Here is an 18,063-nt window from a genome sequence, read left to right as displayed (position 1 = left end):
AGTGGCTGCACCAGTCTGCATTCCCACCAGCAGTGCACAAGGGTTCCTTTTCCTCCACATCCTCACCAGCACTTGTCATTTGTTGATTTTTTGATGATAACCATTCTGACAGGTGTGAGATGGTACCTCATTATTGTTTTGATTTGCATCTCTCAGATGATTAGTGACTTTGAGCATGTGTCATATGTCTCTGGGCCTTCAGTATGTCCTCTTTCAAAAAGTGTTTATTTAGGGCCTTTGTCCATTTTTTTATTGGACTATTTATCTTCCTTTCATTAAGTTGTATGAGCTCCCTATAAATTTTGGAGATTTAAACCCTTATCAGAGATAACATTGGCAAATATGTTCTTCCATGCAGTGGGCTTTCTTGTTGTTTTGTTGATGGTTTCTTTTGCTGTGCAGAAGCTTTTTATTTTGATGTAGTCCCATTTGTTTATTTTCTCCTCAGTTTCCATTGCGCTATGAGTTGTATCGGTAAAGATATTGCTACAACATATGTCTGATATTTTGCTGCCTGTGGTTTCCTCTAAGATTTTTATGGTTTCCCGTCTTACATTTAAGTCCTTTAATCATTTTGAATTTATTTTTGAGTATGGTGTAAGTTGGTGGTCAAGTTTCACTCTTTTGCATGTTTCTGTCCAATTTTCCCAACACCATTTATTGAAGAGACTATCTTGACTCCATTGTATGCTCTTGCCTCCTTTGTGAAATATTAATTGAGCATCCTGGCTTTGATCAATTTCTGGGTTCTCTGTTCTGTTCCATTGGTCTATACTAGTATGTCTGTTCTTGTGCCAGTATCAGGCAGTTTTGATGACAGTGACTTTGTAGTATAGTTTGATATCTGGTATTATGATCAATCCAACTTTGTTCTTCTTTCTCAGGATTACTGTGCCTATGCAGAGTCTTTTTTTATTCCACATGAATTTTTGGAGAGTTTGTTCTTGGTCTGTGAAATATGTTGTTGGTATTTTAATTGGGATTGCATTAAATCTATAGATTGCTTTAGGTAGTATGGGCATTTTAATGATGTTGATTCTATCAATCCATGAACACAGTATAATCTTCCATTTGTTTGTCTTCCTTTATCTCTTTTTTCAGTGTCCTGTAGTTTTCTGAATAAGGTCTTTTACCTCCTTAGTTAATTTTTTTCCTAGGTATCTTAATATTTTTGTTGCAATGAAAAATGAATTTTTTTAAAATTTCTCTTTTTGTAAGTTCATAAGAAATTATAATCAAAGTTCTTAAGCACTATGCCATGATCATAAAAAATACCATTTGAAATGCATATTGCATATTAATCTTTGTTTATTTCTCTTCAGTTATAACCTATTTAAACTCTTCCAGATTCTCAATTGTAAATGAAAAATCTACCAGTGTTCTAACATAAATTTTATCAACTTAATAAAAATGCAGGTATTTTGAGAGTTCAAAATTTCACTTTGTGATAAATTTACATTTTATTGTTGGGTATTTCCAACATACAAAAATCAGCCTCACATTGGAAGACTCAATGTTCAGTATCAACAGTCCCATCAATCTGGAATGGTGAATAGGTGGATGGACTGGATCTATTTCTAAAACTAATTGGTTTATTTTAGCAAATATTTTCTTGCTATGACAATCTGTTAACTGTGATATTAAAGATCTTACCTCTATATCTACTGCTTCTGTTATGTCTTTTTTCTCTCAACTAGACAGGCCTCTAGGTTCTAATTTACTTGAAAATCTGCAAGAGCATTCTAGAATATGTATTCATTATGTGGAGCAAGAATCAAATATGTGCAGCCAGCTTTCATGCTGCATTTATAAAACCTCAAAGCCCAATTATGATCTTTAATTTTTACTTGTCACTGGCAGTATCATGGGTTGCATGTTACATTTTCTGCTAATAATAGCTTGTAAATTATTAATAGACACCATTAAGATCCTTTCCCTCTTAACTCAAAATTAAATTATGTTTAAATTTTATATTAAGTTATGATACATGTTTCCAAGTTTATGAGTAAAGTTTATATGTATTATCCTATATAATAGAAGGGTAATATGCAAATCAACCCGACGGCAGAATGACTGGTCGCTATGATGCACACTGACCATCAGAGGGTATACACTCAACGCAGGAGCTGCCCCTTGGTGGTCACAGCACTGGTCGCTATGATGCACACTGACCATCAGAGGGTAGACACTCAACGCAGGAGCTGCCGCTTGGTGGTCACAGCCAGAAGCTCTGTGCCAGGCTCATGGCTGGCAAGCACAGCGGCAGTGGCGGGAACCTCTCCCGCCTCCGAGGCAGCACTAAGGATGTCAGACTGACATTCTTTGGGGAGCAGGCCTAAGCTGTCAGTCAGATATCACCCGAGGGCTCCCTGACTGTGAGAGAGCATGGGCTGGGATGAGGGACCCCCCCGCCCCCATGTGCATGAATTTCATGCATCGGGCCTCTAGTTTGTTATAATATGACATATAGGGTCTTTAAAATCACTTGTAACTTAAAAATACCAAGCCAAAAAACATTAATTGTGGTATAAATAACTAGAAATTTATTATATCTTCTCCAGAGTGTCTATTATAATTGATTACTCTTTTCATAATTGATTGTGGATAGATGAGCTACTAACATTTCCAATATTGAGTGCTGAAGAAAAGAGTGACTTATGTGGTGTGAGATGTGTATGGAAGGAAGTCAGTAAACATTGCTGTTAGTTAGGAAGTTAGACATGAGCGGCTGGAGTAGGGCCTGTCCTGGGGTCCTGAACAGTGATCTCCCAACACTGCCTTCACCCCAGCAGCCAGAAGACTTCCAGCAGGCGGTGCAGAACCAGCCTGTTCTTGGCACAAGCTCAAAGGGAAATGAACGACATGATCTCAATGCTACCTTTCTAGGGTCCTAGACTAATTATAATAAAATTTACATTGTGATTTTGACACCTCCTCCCCCTGTGGGTTTTTCTGTATGCATTATGGGTAAGGGTATGCACAGAAGAAATATAGTTACATAACCCTTTTCTGTCAGTCACCCCTGAATGCAAATAAATAAGTCTCCACCCAGAAATTCTTCATTTAAACCATATAAACCAGGAGTTCTGGACCATTGTCTCTCTTGACTAGCCTGCTCCTCGTTTGGAGTGTATCTTCAATAAATCCCACTTTGCTTTGCTTTCATTTTCATTGACCTTAAAATCTTTTCTGGGTTAATGAGACTAACCAAGGTCCCAGCTGGTAACCTCAATCGGTAACTCTACCTTTCTAGATTCTTGCTTGCATGTACTTCATAGATGGCCAAGAGACCAATGGAATTCTGCAGATAATCTCTGCTCTCACATCACAACTTTCAGATGAATTAGAAGGACACTCTTCAGACAATAAAGGAAGTTACAATCAAAGGTCAAAAAAGCTAAAGTAAACTTTAGATCAGATGAACTTTATTACCTATTGAATTGTGTTTTCCAAAATATATATGGAAGTCCTAACCCCCAGGACCTCAAAACGTAATCTTGTTTGAAACAGGGTTGTTAAAGATGAAATTATATAACTTAAGATGAGGTCGTGCTGAAGTAGAGGCGGCCCTTATCCAGTATGACTGGTATCCTTTTAAGGAGAGGCAAGATGATGTGAAGGCAGGCACACAGAGAAAGCAATGTGACTACGGAAGCGGAGACCAGAATGCCTGGTCCTCCCAGAAGCTGTAAGAAGGAAGGGAAATCCTCCCCCGAGAGGCTTCAGAGGGAGCATGGTCCTGCCAACCTTGATTTTGGACTTAGAGAGACTGAGAGAGAGGTTGCTTTAGCCACCCAGTTTGCTGTATTTTGTTATGGCCTCCCTAGGAAACGAATACAAACTTGAATGTAGCAGACATTTTAAACATGTACAGATGAAGGGCTGCCACTGCCATTCTGTAATGATTAGGAATTTTCCTTTTGGATTTAGATGTGGGTATTATGATAATAACAGGATTTGGTCAGATCATATTTTGTACCCAACCCAATGATTACAGAGGTGTAAATGTTAATAAAACTAAAAATGTTATTAAAGTAAGGAATAAGTACAAAACAAAACCACAATATTCCAATATGTCAGACACATATAGGTCAAGATGGCATGTCTTAATTATACATTCATTTTAATATAATTATCTTGTTATATCTTATTAATATAAATATAAAATTTTAAAGTGTTTCATCCTGAAAACTAAATCATAGTGTATATAACAACACAGAGAGTTTAATTAAAAGTTTTCTAATTTTACCCTAAAATTCCAGAGTTCAGTTGCTTTAATCCTAGTTCCTGGGACTTAATGACTACTCAATAAATGTAGGCTGAATTTAAAAAGATAATGAAAATGATATATATTTTAATTAACTGGAATGACAAGAACTATAGTCAACTTGCTCACAAGGTCACTTTAATATGAAGTCTCTAAACTAAGTTACATATTCCAAAGCTTAGAAATACTTTCATGATAAGACCAATATTCTATAATGTCAGATTTTTAAAAAATAAGCCATGTAATTAACGATAAAAGATGAATGATATAATTTTATGGAAATATACTATTGATTTCTTTTTGAAAACTATATTAACTGCTATCCACAGCAGCAAAATATACCTCCAGATACACTACAGCAATAAGTCAGCAAAATTCCTTAGTGTTATCATTTTCCTAGACACTCTAGATTGGCTTTTTCTCTCTATTACCTCTGGAAACCTGTATTTATTTCTGGAGATACTGCATAACCCTTCTTTTACATTTCCAGTACTATCCAGAACCACTTTATATTCTTTAAAGAATAAGTTATTTTCAAATCAAATAATAGTCTATCAGTCTGACACACACGTAAAAATATTTCTACTTTTTCAAATAAAGAACTTTTGTTTAATAATATATTCTATTTAATAACAAATTTTCTTTTACTTGTATCATTTATGCAACAAATTTCTAAGAAATGAAATTTAATAATGTGGACTTAATATTAAATAAGAATTAAATATATTATAATTGAGCCTTGATTATTGAAAAAGTACTGGAGTATGTCCCTAATTCAATATTATCTTAAATCATTTATTTACATTATGTTATAGAGGTACTCAATTGCTGGTCAATAGTTCCATTGAATACTGAATAAGCAAGGTTTTGTTGGCTATAGAAAATTACACATTACAAAGACTCCAGAATATACCTGAAGATATCTTATAAATTCTATAAAATAGAGAACTGGTAATTCCTTAAAAACCTCATTTTTTAACTGTAAAAGATAACATAAAGAACATAAAGTTGCTTTATATTAACATTGCTTACGGAGTAGTCAAATTTTACTTTCAAAATGTTGTGTGTCCACACTCTCAAATAATATAGATTAAATATACATTTTATTAATATAAAATAAGTCCACACAAATGTACTGTCCAACATTGTATATGCTATATTTAAATCAACTTCTTAAGTTAATCATTAATCATACCTGAGTTAGTTCATTCATATCTATAAGTCCGTTACTGTCAGCATCAAAATATTTAAACATTTGATCCACCAACAACTTCTTCCGAGATATGTCATCATCGTTAGGGTTTTCATTTTCTCGTGTAATATATTTTTGCTTTTGTAAATCTAAAAGCATGCTTTTCATCTTGCTGTATTCAGTGGCCTTGCAGTTATCTCCTGTAACAAAAGAACTAAGTTATTTTCAAAGCAATATTATGGAAAACAAATCATTTATTTTATTCATGTTTAGAAGCTGGTACCTTATAGATGCCATACTTTGTACATAATTTTTGTTTCTACTTGGTATAGTTTACAACTTGTGCAAGAAAAAAATCAGGCTATTTTCATGGCAGATTAGAAAAATTTTGTCTGTATCAAACCTAATAATATATTTAGTGTGTATTCTCTCTATGCCTAAGTCATTGGTTCTATGAGGTACATAGAAACACATGGTAGCTCTCATTGGCTCCAGTGCTTAAATATATCTTCGTTTTAATCCTCATGATACATCCCCATATTGATAATTTCACAGGTTTTGAACATGAGGCACAGGAAGATGAAATGGCTTGCCCAAGGCCAGATTAGGTTAGATTGTGCTGAATTTTTGCACTTAAACATACACACATATATATGTGGCTCCCAAATACTATAGCACATTTTTAACTGGATATAGGTTTATAATATTTGGGTTTGTTTTGAAGAAATTTATGTGTGTGTGTGTGTATTTACATTTTTTCTTAATTCTATTTATAATGCAACTAAGCTCATACTTGTATTCTTCCCAAAGTATTGTTATTTTTCATCTATTCATTTATTTTTCCTTTTAGAATACTTAGTGTGTATAATATGATATGTATTTGCATTTTATATCTTAAAGTCTTAACTTTTCAAATTTCATCTTCATAACTAAAGTATGTATATTAAAGTAGCAATGCATTACATATTTTTCATATCTCCCATAGTATAACCATAGGAATAGTGGGAACATCACTGTTAATGAAAATAATTGCTTGACATAATTTTTTCAGAAGTAATTACAATCCTTCTAAAATCTTCACATGATTATTTTACAAAGGATTTTACTTACAATGGATTCATACTGATGTCTTCATAAATAGTGCACTAAAATTAATTGCATATCATTGAGACCAAATGTGATATAAACTACATTACAGAAACTGTATACAGTTTATAATGTAATTATAAATGAAAAAAATGGGTATCATAATACCTAAAAAGTTTGTATGTCATATTTTAGGGGGAAAAGATAACTTATATTTGTGGTCAATGTTGACAATTAGGATTTGACAGAATCCACAGTTTAGAAAGAAGATTTCTAAAGAATTTTAAATATAGATCTAAGCCTGGGTTGAAAAGCAATTTTTGAAGTCTCATTCTCTTTTAAGATAAGACAGAAAACAACCTCTGCTGGAGAATGAGAGACTATCTTATTTTTCAAAGACAGTGAAATGACTACTGTTGTTCATCAATTTTATTGTTTAGCAATCTTGTCAAGAACTTCATTTTTTTACAAAAAAATCTAAACTTTGTGCTGCAGATTAAGTCAATTTTGCATTATTCTGTTTTCAATATAGAAAAATAATAAGAATATGTTTTAGCAATAAGAATAGCAAAAGAATCAGACACAGGAGAGAAGTAATCAAATCCAGAGGGATAGGTAGCAATTTTGGTGTCCATGAAAGTGGCACAAAAGAAGCCTCAAATATGTGTATGTAGGTGTGTGTGTATCCATGTGTGTGTGGGTGTGCTTCAGAAATAGAGAGAAATGTGTGATGAAAGAATGTGGAAAATGATAATAGACCTTTCCAATAGCCCCACCTGGGATTTTGGTATTTGACCTTGCATCTTTATGTCCTTTCATTTGACTGAAGGTGAGGAGGTGGGAGGCAGGATGAGTTTGCAGGGGCTGACCTTGATCATAGGGACTGAGGAGCTCAGAATGTTGATGAGAGGCAGATGAAAAATAGAACTGAAATGCTGAAAACCTTTTAAACAGCATTTAAAATTTAGGGAAGGGAATACAATTTGGGTTGTTGCACTCAAATTTTGATCTAATCAAATAATGTATCATCATGATGTTCTCTATTAATACTTTTGTTTCCAAATTGAAAGTTTCCTAAGTCCAAGCATTGAGGTATTGCTGGAAAACCAAAGAAAATAAAAATAAAAAACTTTGAAGTTAAGGCATACATATTCTATGATAATGTATGATAAGCAGTTATAAACTTATGTAAAACAGCATAATTTAAGTCTTAATAAAAATCTGTCACAGATTTTTTTAAAGTAATAAATAGATACATCTGTTATTAATAATAGATTACTTGTAATGCAGGCTTCCGATGTACTAGGAACTCTGTATCTATTAAACCACTTAACTCTCACATTAATCCAAAAAGATAGATAATATAATTATCACCATTTTACAGATGATGAGCCAAAGCACAGAGAGATTATATAAATGGTTCAAAGTTACAGAGCTAGAAAGAAACAGAATGATTTTTACACAGAGGCAATATCTTTTCTATCCTTTATTCTCTACTTCTCATCTTCAGAAATGAGTTTTAAAATCAACTTATACACAGATTCAGTAAGTTTGTCCAAGGATTATTGGTAAAGTGAAAAATAAATATAATAATAAACTCAAGGCAATATCACTGCTTAAATTACAGGTATAGAAAGCAGAACTCACAAAGAAAAAAAAAGTAGTATCTGAGATGTAGGAAAACCATAAGAAAGTACCGAAAAGGAGGGAGCTAAGGGGAAAGAACTTTTCAAGAAAGAGGGTCTGATGAAATGTCAAATGTTTCAGAAGAGAAGTTAGATAAACAATAAGACATTCCCATTATATTGCTTAAATTAGAGATGATGGATGGCTTTACAGAACAATTTCAATAAATAACTAGAGCAGAATTCATATTACAATGGGCTAAGGAGTAAGAACAAAGTGCAGATTGGGAAATATTAAATAGTTCCTGTCCTTTCAATAAGTTTCAATGTGAAAGAAAAAGGACCAGCATTATTAATGAAGAACAATAGATATTTAGAAAAATAAACATCAATGGATATGTAGAAAGCATGTCCTCATCCAAGAATAACATCAGGCAGGAAGGTAAGACATTTTTGTTTATTAGCTGCTTTGGTTGGATTCCTTTCTCAACAGTCAATGGCTGTGCTAGCTTGTAGTAGCTCAGGAAAAGAAATGACCACTCCTGCTTTGGGGGAACAGGAAGAAGCCTGCTCTGCTGAGCCTGCCCCAGACACTGAGAACAAGACAGAGGAGGTCCCTGTGTGGTAGTACCCATATCATCTTTCTTCCTATGACATTGCCTCTGTGTCGACTCTCAACTCAGTGTCATTCTACTTGGGGTGTTAAAATTCACCTTGCGGAGCCTGGAAAGATGAAGATACTCTGACATTCAAGGACCCCACCCTGTGTAGCAGGCAGTACATCTCCAAGTCTCCATGGAACAGAGAATTACATTTTATATATCTGATAGTACAACCATCAATTTTGAGTACATAAGTGCTAAGAATTATAGATTATATACATATCAATTATGCTTACTATGTTTTTCAAAGGCTGTAATTTGTTCCTATCTCTTTGAAATTATACTTGTATCCTTCCCTCCCATCCATCAGTAAAATATACCAATTCCCTTCAATGCAAAAATATTCAAACCTAACTATATAAGAATTCCATTTTTCTCTTTTAACATTTATGTTTAGAATTTGATTAATTTGATTCTTATATAAACTGAAATCTTAAAAATTCAAAAAATAAAACTTGGATACCTTTTAGTGCCAAGTCTATTCATTGTTGGAATATATAATGAAATTATTTTGTTCCTCAAACCTTGCAATAACTAATAGAATTATTTTCCATATTTTTAGAAAAATTTTTTGTATTTATAGCAAAGCAGTAAGTCAAAATTTAGTATATAGATTTAATTAGCTAATATTAATTAAATTTAGCATAGAAAACTATTATCTTCATATTAAGGTGTAGGTTGTTAAACTATGTGTAGAATCACTGATCAGCTGCCTCCTGCATGCCCTCCACTGAGGATCGAGCCTGCAACCCAGACACATGCTCAGATCAGGAATCCAAACATGACCTCCTGGTTCATAGGTTGATGCTCAACCACTGAGCCATGCCAGTTGGGTTACAGGACATTTTTAAAATCAATAAATATATTTTATGAGAGATATTAATTCTTTTACCCTTCCCCCACTCTCTCCATATACAAAATTTGATTTTGTTTAATTTATTATCTCCTTAAGCATTGTTGAAGAAAAGTAAATAATTAAAAACAATTAATTCAATTACAATGCTTACTCATTAATTTCTGATATGAATCTTATTGGAAATAAAAGTATTTTGAGTTAACCATTCATTGTCCAAGCACTTCACTACTTATGATGTACTTTTGTCAGTTATATGGCACATTGACAACTGTAAATTTATATAATAGGCTGTAGTTAAAAAGAGTTTGATTTTCTTATTTGGCAAATGTGATTATGTATTCTAATTTCAATAAAGGTGCTCTAATAATCAAGTCACTTTGCTCTCCTAAACCTGGGAAGACATGAGCATAAATGTTTTTAGGGGCAAGATTAGGTGCTTTATCCTCTGTTTGCAACTATATTCTTCAAAGGTGACACACTTGGGAGTGAGTGTGCAGCTTAGCTATTACTCACTGTTACCACTTATCATCCTCCCAAACACAGTCACATACTATAAAGTAAACATGCCAAACATGCTAACAGAAAACACAATAAAATAAAATAGAACACAGTATGATGGTGAAATCAATAATGTAGATTGCTCAAAAAAAATTAAAAAATATAAATTTATCTTACCAGATGTAAATACAACTTACAGTATTCATTATTATAACTAGTCATATTTGTTATTTTGATGGTCAGTGAATTTACCAGTCTTTTATGTGACTATCTTTAGAGTAAAAACCTAGAAAATATGTGCTTCATATGAAAAAGCACACCTCTTATAGAATATATAACAGCTAATGCTGTTAAGGAGTGTGTGAGTTTTTTCTAATCATTTTTTTTCTGCAACCTATGTAGAAATATTTTGTACATGATATGTCAGACCTTCCATCTTTTTGCAGTCCTACAATTGCTGTTAAAATGTAAGTGCATATTGCCCTACATATTACACGGCACAGATCTTATTGTTTTTGTGGTAGACTGTGTGTTATAGAGTTTTAAGTTTTGATTTCTACTACCTACTTTATATTAATTCTAGGAATAATCTATCTATATATATAAAAGCCTAACTGACTGGCCAGCTGGCTGACTTGCTGACCAGTAACTATGACGTGCACTAACCACCAGGGGGAAGACGCTCAATGCAGGAGCTGCCGAGCTGTGGTGACTTGGCAGCTGCGGTTCTTGGGTGATGAGCCCGATTCCAGGTGCGTCACCTGAGAACCATCCTCTCGCAATTCGGGACCCCTTGGGGTATGTCAGAGAGCAGGTTTCAGCCCAATCCCTGCAGGCCAGGCCGAGGGACCCCACTGGTGTGCGAATCCACACACCGAGCCTCTAGTGCTATATAAAAGACATTCTCTAATTTTTAAATAATTTGACCATCATTGTGAAAAAATTAACCAGGTTACAAAAAAGTTACTATCAGTGCATCAAATATAGTCAAAACTAAGATTCACATTTCTAGGAATATATCCCAAGAAACCAGGAACACCAATCAGAAAGAATATATGCACCCCTATGTTCATAGCAGCACAATTTACCATAGCTAAGATTTGGAAACAGCCTAAGTGTCCATCAGCAGATGAATGGATTAGAAAACTGTGGTACATCTACACAATGGAATACTATGCTGCTGTAAAAAAGAAGGAATTCTTACCATTTGCAACAGCATGGATGGAACTGGAGAGCATTATGCTAAGTGAAATAAGCCAGTCAATGAAAGAAAAATACCACATGATCTCACTCATTCATGGATAATAAAGACCATTACAAACTTTTGAACAATAATAGATACAGAGGCAGAGCTGCCTCAAACTGATTGTCAAACTGCAGCGGAAGGCCAGGGAGGGTTGGGGGGCAGGAGGGAGGTGGGTAAGAGATCAACTGAAGGACTTGTATGCATGCATATAAGGGGAAGGAGACATATGTAATACGCTTTGTAATACTTTAAGCAATAAAACAAAATAATAATAATAAAAAAGAATAGGTTTCTTAGCCTGCTCAATATTGTTCAGTGGTTGAGCACTGACCCAGGAACAAGAGGTCACTGGTTCTATTCCTGGTCAGAGCACATGCCCGGGTTGTGGTCCTGATCCCCAGTAGGGGCCATTAGGAGGCAGCAGGTGCAGGTGTAGGAGGCAGTCAATTGATGATGTTCCTCTCTCATTAATGTTTCTATCTCTCTATCCCTCTTCCTTCATCTCTCTCTAAAAAGATCAATAAAAACTTACTTTTTTTAAAAGGAACAGGTCTCTTAGAACTCTTGAACACTAAGCAATCATGTTCAATAATTTTATCACATCATTCAAAGATGTTGTTCTCAATGAAAATTTTATTGTTTGTATTGATATTATAGACATAATGCTATTTATATCTATGTAGCCAGAGGCATATAATGGCTTTATATTTAAAAAGCAATTATTGTGTGCTGTAGTGTTCTAAGATTTACAGATAATTCATTTAACCTTAATAATGACCCTATGAAGTAAGTACAATTATCATACCATAGTCTTAAAAATATAGTAAGCCCAGTAATAGACATGTCATTTAACTTTACATGAAAAGTTGAGAAACTTTTGACTCAAGAATTGTAAGCCCAACACTCATAAATTAACACAGGATTTTCTCATGCTGTATACACAACTCAGAAGGTACATCTACTGCTCTCTTGAGACTATAGAAAAGCTTTAAGTGTTCTTTCTTCCATGTTATTCTAAAAAAAATGTGCGAAATTTTGTTGAGAACATTAGTCTTCTAAGGACTGCCATCATGCATGAAATCTGATATGCATACAGAATAATAAAGCTTTTATTGCCATTTCATCTATATTGAGACAGAGAAGTGTTCCTACCATTATTAGGAAACACTACACATAATAATGACATGAATGGTTCACCAACCCTGCCTAAAAATCATGATTATGTATGCACATAGCAACATGACTTCAAAAAATCTAAATCAAATAGAGATAGTATTACCAGGACAACTTCTAAACCACAATTAGAGAGAAAACCTGTAATACTTCTACATGGGAAATGTAGATAAAGCAGCAATTAAGAATAGTGCCTTGGTTTAAAAAAAAAAAAAACACAAAGAAATATGCTCTAATAGGAATATAGTCCTCTTCTGTAAGCATTACATTTAATGCTAAATTTATCCTATCTAATAAAGAGGGAATATGCTAATTGACCCTCACACCATCACAAAGGTGGAGGAGTCCACAGCCAATAAGGAGGGGATATGCTAATTGACTGCCCCACCCTCAAATATGGCAGCGCCCACAGCCACAAGATGGTGGCGCCCAGTCCCCTCAACCCCGCCGGGGCAGCTGGCATGTAATAAGGCCAGGCCTGCCCCCACTCGGTCGCTCCACGTGCCTGCCTCCAGAGTCCCCTAGTCCCCCAGTCCCCCAGCTGCCCATGGCCGGCCTGAGGTGCAGGCAAGCCTTGGATGGCGGCTGCCCAGCTGCCCAGGGCTAGCCCAAGGCTCAGGTAACCAGGGCCGGCCGAGGCTTGTGCTGCCGACAGTGGCAGCAGCAGAGGTGTGATGGGGGCATCGCCTTGCCCTGATCGCCAGGTCACCTCCTGCCCCTGAGGGCTCCCGGACTGTGAGAGGGGGCAGGCTGGGCTGAGGGACCCCCCTCCAGTGCATGAATTTTCATGCACCAGGCCACCCCACTCCAGTGCATGAATTTTCATGCACCAGGCCTCTAGTATATAATAGAAGTTTTAGTTTGAGTTCATTTCTCCCTGAAATTTATCAATAAGCCCTAGGTTGTATGGCCAGTTTGGTGTTAAGAGTATGATCATATGTATTTTCTAGTCACAGAACATTTTAATCAGTCAAGATAACATCTTTCTTGCCTCCTAATATCTCAGGTATTCTTTGTTTTATTTACCACAGAAAAATACAAAAGTGATAGTGAAAAAAAGCATTTCTTTGTTGATATACGTATATAGTCTCTAATACACACATACACACATGTATGCACACTATATATATTATCCTTTTTATTTTATTTAATTTTTTTGCTAAGCACACAAAGGAAATAATACTAATCAATGGACATCAACCTATGGCCACGTTTTTATCCTTATTCAACTATAAACGGTCAAATACTATCATATATTAGTACTAAACATCAGAATAGCAACATTCATAGTATTGCTGCTGCTGTTGTTGTTTTATCATAGATACTTTCATATAGTCTTAATTTTGAAGTAGGTTAATATTAATAACAATTTTATAGCTTGTTGAATTTGGGAATAAATTTGTATTTTATGTATGAGGGCAATTTCATTTAATTAAATTTTCTTATCTCAATACAATGATCATGTATAAATAATTTATCTGAATAGATGTCACCTGTAAAAAGCCATGTCCCTGTAGTAGTCACAACTGTGTGTTGTCATTTATTCTTTTTAGCACTGCTGACCTTCAAAAGACATTGTCATATAAGTATCATATATTTAATATTTTGATTAGTCATAGCATGGATGCTAGCTAGCATCAATTACCTCCCTACTATCCCCAAACCAACCAAATAAACACAAATGATTTTGCCAATTTGTCTCTTTGTAAGAGAGGATTACTCAGTGTTCTCAAGTAAGTCCTGGTTCTGTTAGTTAAATAGTTAAATGGTCATAAGGAGACTTCTTTAACTAAATATGCATCAGCCATTCTCTACTATATAATGATTATTTAGAATATTACCAATGTGGACTCCCAATTTTTTCTGAAATTAAAAAAAATAACTCATATAGAATATACTACATATTAAGGATAATTGGTTTTAAATTACCTATATGAAATGTTCATTGTTTTGTTTTCTGGAAAATTATAATTGCTAATAGTTCAATTTGTCAGTATTGCCATAGAAATATGACACTATTTGACATTTTCTTTTAATTCACAATTAAACAAGTAACAAAATCTATTTAGTTATGCATGTCCTTATGGATATGCATAGTGTTTTAACAATAGCCTATAATGACATTTACCAAATATACTTAGTACTTAGGAAAGACAGAGGACACACTATATAAGAGATGTGAGTAGAAGAGGATAAATTAATACTAGAAGGTGTCTAAATTAAGTGTACATTGTATATGCCATCAGTAGAAATTGGGCTTATGAGACAGAAAGCAAATAAATATACAATCTTTCTGATTGGTGTTTTGGGTTTCTTAGGATATATTCCTAGAAATAGGATTACTGGGTCAAATGGCAGTTCCATATTCAATTTTTTGAAGAAACTCCTACTGTTTTCCGTGGTTGCACCAGTCTGCATTGCCACCAGCAGTGCACAAGGGTTCCCTTTTCTCCACATTTGTCATTTGTTGATTTGTTGATGGTAGCCATTCTGACAAGTGTGAAGTGATACCTCTTGATCTTCTAATTTGCATCTCTCTGATGATCAGTGACTTTGAGCATCTATAATATAAAAGGCCTGTGGCCCTAACGCCGTAACGACCAAAACCGGCACAGGTGGGTGGGGCTGTGAGTGCGGTGGGGCATGCGCGGGTGGGCAGGCTGTGTGATTTCACGCGCTGGGCTTCTAGTTTTTTCATAAAATCTATTTTTCAAAAAGAGAAAAACACCTACTCACTGATGCAAACTAGGTAGAAGAATCTGAGGAAAATAAGATGTTGCCTTTGTCTGAAATGAAAAATTTTTCTGTGAAATCCAGCTGACATTTTGATTTCCCTTTATGTAGTATGTGTGTGTGTGTATATATATAACATCTGTGGTCATATTAATACAAGTAATAAGTGTGCATATGAAGATATATTCCTTTGATATGGTACTGATTTATGTTCAGTAAAGTTTATGGGTTGCTTTGTCAAAGATAAGTTTAAGATAACTTTCTACAATGAGAAGTTACTATTTCATTAATTTGACTTTTCTCAAAGTAGTTTTCTACAAACTAAAAGCATATGAGTTTTGAATATATTTACATGGGAAAAATTCATTAAAATGTGTGAAATTTCTAAAGACAAGAGATGAAAAATTCCTAATTTTCACCTTATGAATAAAAGAGAATCACTTAAGTTCTTGTCCTTTTCATGTATGTTTTCAGATGAAAATGAATTACAAACTCTTTGTTTTTAAAGCCATTCATTTTTATAAGTGAGTTGTAGAATTATTTAATTAATACATTTAAAATCATTCCTGGCTTTCAATTTTCTGAGGAAAGAAGAAAACCAGGATTTTTCTTTACATACACTGTAAACTTTGCATTTATTCAATTTCTTGATTTAGTTACCTGTTTTGAGCAGTGAAAACAAAAAATACCTTCTCCTTGAGGATAGCATACATTAAGATTCATATACCTATATATTATATATTCATGTATCTACTAATACAAAATATACAATGGTTTAGTGCTCTTTTACTTTCCAATATTAAATTTATTTCTTCTTGGTTCCATAATTAAAATAATGACAGTAGCTTATATAATTTATATAGAAAGACTTTCACTTTGTACAATTTAAACGTAGTTTAGACTACATTGTGCTTTCTCGAATAGTTTGGTAAAAATGTTTGGAATAAGAAAGAAATTATTAGAAATTATTGGAGACCCAATGGAAAAGTTTTCATTATTTATAAAATGAATTTCTGGGTTATCTAGCTTTAGCCTTTCATTGTCTTTGAGGTATTTTACTACCCTGTAAATTACAGGTAACTGATACCAATGAAAAATAACTCTTGTCTATCAACTTGCAAAAGAATTCTGCCTGGTAGGTTCTGTTGATTTCTCTACCTCCTTTTGTGGAAAAAAAAAAAAAGCCAGGTTCATTTCTACAATGGTTTACTCCATATAAATGCATGGCTTTTTGACTTTTTGAACTGGTTATAACATCGGCCTAGTTCCCTCATAAATAATGAGCTAACTACAATTTAACATGTTTATTTTATATCTGCATGAGAATCATTTTACCTTTAAAAATAATCTTTTAACAGTCTACATATATAATTTTTCTTCTTAGAATAGGGCTCAGTGCTTAGGATTATTTCAGATACAAGTGATTAGACAGAGTGGGCAAAGGTAGGTTTACAGTTTTGAGTACAGGAACAGTTTATATTGTGTTATTATGTATTAATTATTGTATTATTTTCCATATGAACAACTGTTAACTTTTGTCCCAGCCTGTATGTCATTATATATAAGTAAATATATAGAGCTGAATTTGAATATATCTCCAGCAAGTTGAACAAAAGCATAAAAATATATATATAATGTAAATAGCAAACTTATAAAACATCTTTTAATTTTTCTATTCTTTATTACTACACAAAATAAACTTTAAAAAGTTAGAATTCACCAGCTGAATTAACTCTTTACCTTTATAAAACAAATATCCTATACTTGTATTACCAATGTATGTAAATATATAGTTATTTTATTATTTTTAATCATAACATCCTTTTAAGAAGAAAATGATATTTTATTATGGTACTATGACATTAAAAACAAAGATATTTTACAGGTCATACAGCAAATAAAAATATCAGAATCTATTATAACTTTCTGAAGACCCAACATTTTGATTGGTTGGATTAAAAAATTTTTCAAATTACTATGCACTTCTAACAGGGGTCTTTTAGACTTGACTGCACCTTCTCATGAATGAAGAAAGGCACTTATCTGCCTGCACACACTCTTGGTACAAAGCTTTGCAAGCAAATACTGTCTTTGTGCAAAGAAGAAATCACTGGTGAATACAACTCTTTGTGGAAAGAAGAAAGCACTTCTTGGTGAGTACAAACGTACTCTATAGTGCCTAGCGTGAAAAGTGACATGCACTGGTTTTCAGCCCCACTTCCTGCCTTCACCAAGTGCCTTTCTGCATCGCACAACTGATGGCAACCTTGCCTTTATTGTTTTGTACTAGGCATCATTTCTGTATTTTATTTTAAACTAGAGGCCCGGTGCACAAAAATTTGTGTACTCGGGGGGGTGGGGAGGGGGGTCCCCCAGCCTGGCCTGTGCCCTCTCGCAGTCTGGGACCCCTCGGGAGATAACGACCTGCTGGCTTAGGCCTGCTCCCGGGTGGCAGAGGGCAGGCCCAATCCCTAAGTGCAGCCCCTGGTCAGGCTCAGAGCAGGGCCGATTGGGGAGTTGGGGCGCCGCCCCGTCATGCACAGAGCAGGGCGGATCGGGAGGTTGCAATGCCACCCTCAGTCACGCTCAGGGTAGGGCCGATTGGGGGATTGGGGCACCGCCCCCTGTCACTCACAGAGCAGGGCCGATCAGGGGGTTGGGGTGCCTTCCCTTGTCACGAACAGAGTAGGGCGGATAGGGAGGTTGTGGCCCCACCCCCTGTCAC

At 34.7% G+C, this 18,063-nt stretch overlaps 1 protein-coding gene across 2 annotated transcripts in view; it reads right to left on the bottom strand.

Annotated features, from left to right (window-relative positions):
• FSTL5 (follistatin-like 5) overlaps window positions 1-18,063 on the bottom strand; it is a 592,573-nt gene that overhangs the window by 285,846 nt on the left and 288,664 nt on the right. For both annotated transcript variants that reach the window (XM_005860522.2, XM_014534995.1), the window contains exon 5: window positions 5,463-5,659. In XM_005860522.2, the coding sequence (XP_005860584.1) occupies window positions 5,463-5,659 (197 nt within the window). The remainder of the gene's footprint in view (window positions 1-5,462; window positions 5,660-18,063) is intronic.

The sequence above is a fragment of the Myotis brandtii genome, unplaced genomic scaffold, assembly GCF_000412655.1.
Source record: "Myotis brandtii unplaced genomic scaffold, ASM41265v1 scaffold136, whole genome shotgun sequence".
Taxonomy (NCBI): Eukaryota; Metazoa; Chordata; class Mammalia; order Chiroptera; family Vespertilionidae; genus Myotis; species Myotis brandtii.
The sequence above is the reverse complement of the archived record's forward strand: the minus strand, read 5'-3'. Positions and strand labels throughout refer to the sequence as shown.